The sequence below is a fragment of the Orycteropus afer genome, unplaced genomic scaffold (assembly GCF_000298275.1).
Source record: "Orycteropus afer afer isolate SDZICR_OR568_19922 unplaced genomic scaffold, OryAfe1.0 scaffold00051, whole genome shotgun sequence".
Lineage (NCBI taxonomy): Eukaryota > Metazoa > Chordata > Mammalia > Tubulidentata > Orycteropodidae > Orycteropus > Orycteropus afer.
Genome location: NW_006921638.1, coordinates 9,147,813 through 9,150,226, shown reverse-complemented (window position 1 = coordinate 9,150,226; position 2,414 = coordinate 9,147,813). Strand labels below are relative to the sequence as shown.

The window sequence follows — 2,414 nt, the reverse complement described above, 5'->3', positions numbered from 1 at the left end:
TTATAGACTGAGACAGACTAGGAAGAAGGAAGAGGCCGTCCACTTCTGAAAGAATTGGCCAGGGAAAACCTTATGAATAGCAAAGAAACAGGTTCTTCTAGTTAGTGTTTATTCCACTTCAATATCCTTCCCTTCATAGCTCAGGGCTCCAGGATTATCTTTTGTATCTGTGTCAATTGTTTCTCTTTTCTTTGTAGAAGAGGGTCTGTGTAGCTTGTCTACCTATTTTGCCACCTTCTTGGACTAAAGATTTGACTGAGCTTTGGTTATTAATCAAAATACAGTTTCAAGAATGTTGGGAAAATGGTTGGGATAACTAATTTTCAAAAAAAGAAATAGTGAGAACTAAGAAACCATGACATCAACACTACCTCGCACTGTAAAACTGAAAAAAGAAATCACTGAAGAAAAAGGTATGTCTTGGAAATTTAAGGTGATAAAGTATCATGAATGATGTAGTGCTATTAACAATACACAAAGAAAGGTTCAGGTAAAAGGACAAGTTCTACAACACTAAAGCCACCACAGAAAATTCTACTATAATGTTCAAGTCCCATAAATTATCAAATGACATCTTTGTCTCGCAAGTTACTTGTTAACATTCTTTTAGCTGTCATAAGGCTGACTGATTATGCAGTTTTATTTAAATTGTAATACAGATGCACAGATCATTCAAAATAAACAAATATACATGCACTGCAAAAAGGGGTATTGAATACTTCAGAACAATATGAAAAAAATAATTTCACTGTACTTTACTCTGTGCAACTATAGCTCTCAGAGTGCAGGTCACAGATGATCTCAATTCAGGCTGGATCGTTATGAAGCTAAGTGAGTACAAACGGTAAATTGACTGGCTTTGTAATTAACCTTGCTAATAACTTTTCCTATTAAATTGGGTATGGGGGAAAGCAAAATTATTTTTAAATAGTACGGCCTTCTTTAACTGATGAAGATTAGTTATTAAATAAAATGGTTTGCCTTAAACAGTAATAATGATTTTCAAGAAAAAAAGTTCGACTTGAAGAATGGATATGATATACAATCTAAGAAGTGCATTTTGTCCACTCTACTTTTGTCTTAAACTATCACCAGCACAGAATAAATACTGCATTGTTTGGTTATCAAAAGAGGTTTTTGTTTTGTTTCATTTTATCCTTTTGAAGTAATGCAAGGTCATTTTCCTTACCTCTGAACCTTCTCACTAGCCACTCTGGAGGCCTCCACGGCGTGCCGAAGCTGTGCTTCCATGTCGGCTCGTTCTGTCAGAGCGCGCTGCAGCTGGGTAGCCAGTTCCTCGTTTTGTTGCTGAGTGACGGAAACAATGTTCTCTCTGGTTTTTAAAGCTTCTTCATAGGTACTAAGGGTATGGTTAAACTGATCCTTTAGATTTTCTTCTTGGGATAAAGATTTGTGTAAACTGAGAAAACACAAAAATATATTATTTAAATATAGTTCTGTAGGCTGACTGATCAATGATATATTTAACAAAAATCTCAATTTTTCTAAAAATTAATTAAATAAATAAATACTCTTTCAAGTATAGTTTTCAAATACTTAAATGGGTAAATAATTTTAAAATCATAATATTATAATGGATAATTACTCTTTTAAAAACATTTTATTGAGTTTTGGTGAAAGTTTACATAGTAAATGAGGTTCTCACTAAACAATTTCTACACATGTTGTTTAGTGACATTAGTTACATTATTCACAATGTGTCAGCATTTTCATTATCTCCATTCTCATTCTGTTTCCATTAATCTAGCTTCCCTGTCTTCCCTTACATTCTCTTCTTTGGTCCAGGATAATATTTACCATTACGTTTCATTTAGATTATTTAAAGAAGAGCAGTACTCATGGGTGATATTATTTATTTTATGAGCCAAGCTGCCATTTTGCTGAAAGGTAACTGCTGGAAATGGTTTGAATTCGAAGTTTAAAGGGAAACCTAGGGAGATAGTCTGAGGGGTTCCTCTGGTCTCTACCAGTAAGTCTGGGCTTTTTTTTTTTTTTTTTTAAAGGAATTTGGTTTTGCTCTACATTTTTCTCCTATTGTATCCAGGACCTGGTAAGGATAATTGGTAGTGGTCCTCTATGAGGCAGTTCTATTCTGACATATAGGGCTACTATGAGTGATAATTGACTCAATGCAGTGGGTTTTAATCATATATCTATGCATACATATCTATCTATGTAACCGCACATATAATAATTATCCTATTTATTTCTAGGCTAAAAGCTATCCCCTCCCCCCAAAAAAACAATGAAACTCACTGTCGTTGAGTCGGATCCAACTCATAGTGACCTCTCTTTGGATTTCCAAGGAGCTCTGGTAGCATAGTGGCTAAGACACTTGCCTGCTAACCAGACGGCTGGTGGTTCAAACCCACCAGCCACTCCTCGGAAGGAAG

At 35.0% G+C, this 2,414-nt stretch overlaps 1 protein-coding gene across 1 annotated transcript in view; it reads right to left on the bottom strand.

Annotated features, from left to right (window-relative positions):
* Positions 1-745: 745 nt before the first annotated feature.
* MIPOL1 (mirror-image polydactyly 1) overlaps positions 746-2,414 on the bottom strand; it is a 297,381-nt gene continuing 295,712 nt past the window's right edge. Inside the window, exons 9-10 of the mRNA XM_042780654.1 lie at positions 1,190-1,420; positions 746-827 (exon numbers count right to left, since the gene is read on the bottom strand). Of these exons, the coding sequence (XP_042636588.1) occupies positions 746-827; positions 1,190-1,420 (313 nt within the window). The remainder of the gene's footprint in view (positions 828-1,189; positions 1,421-2,414) is intronic.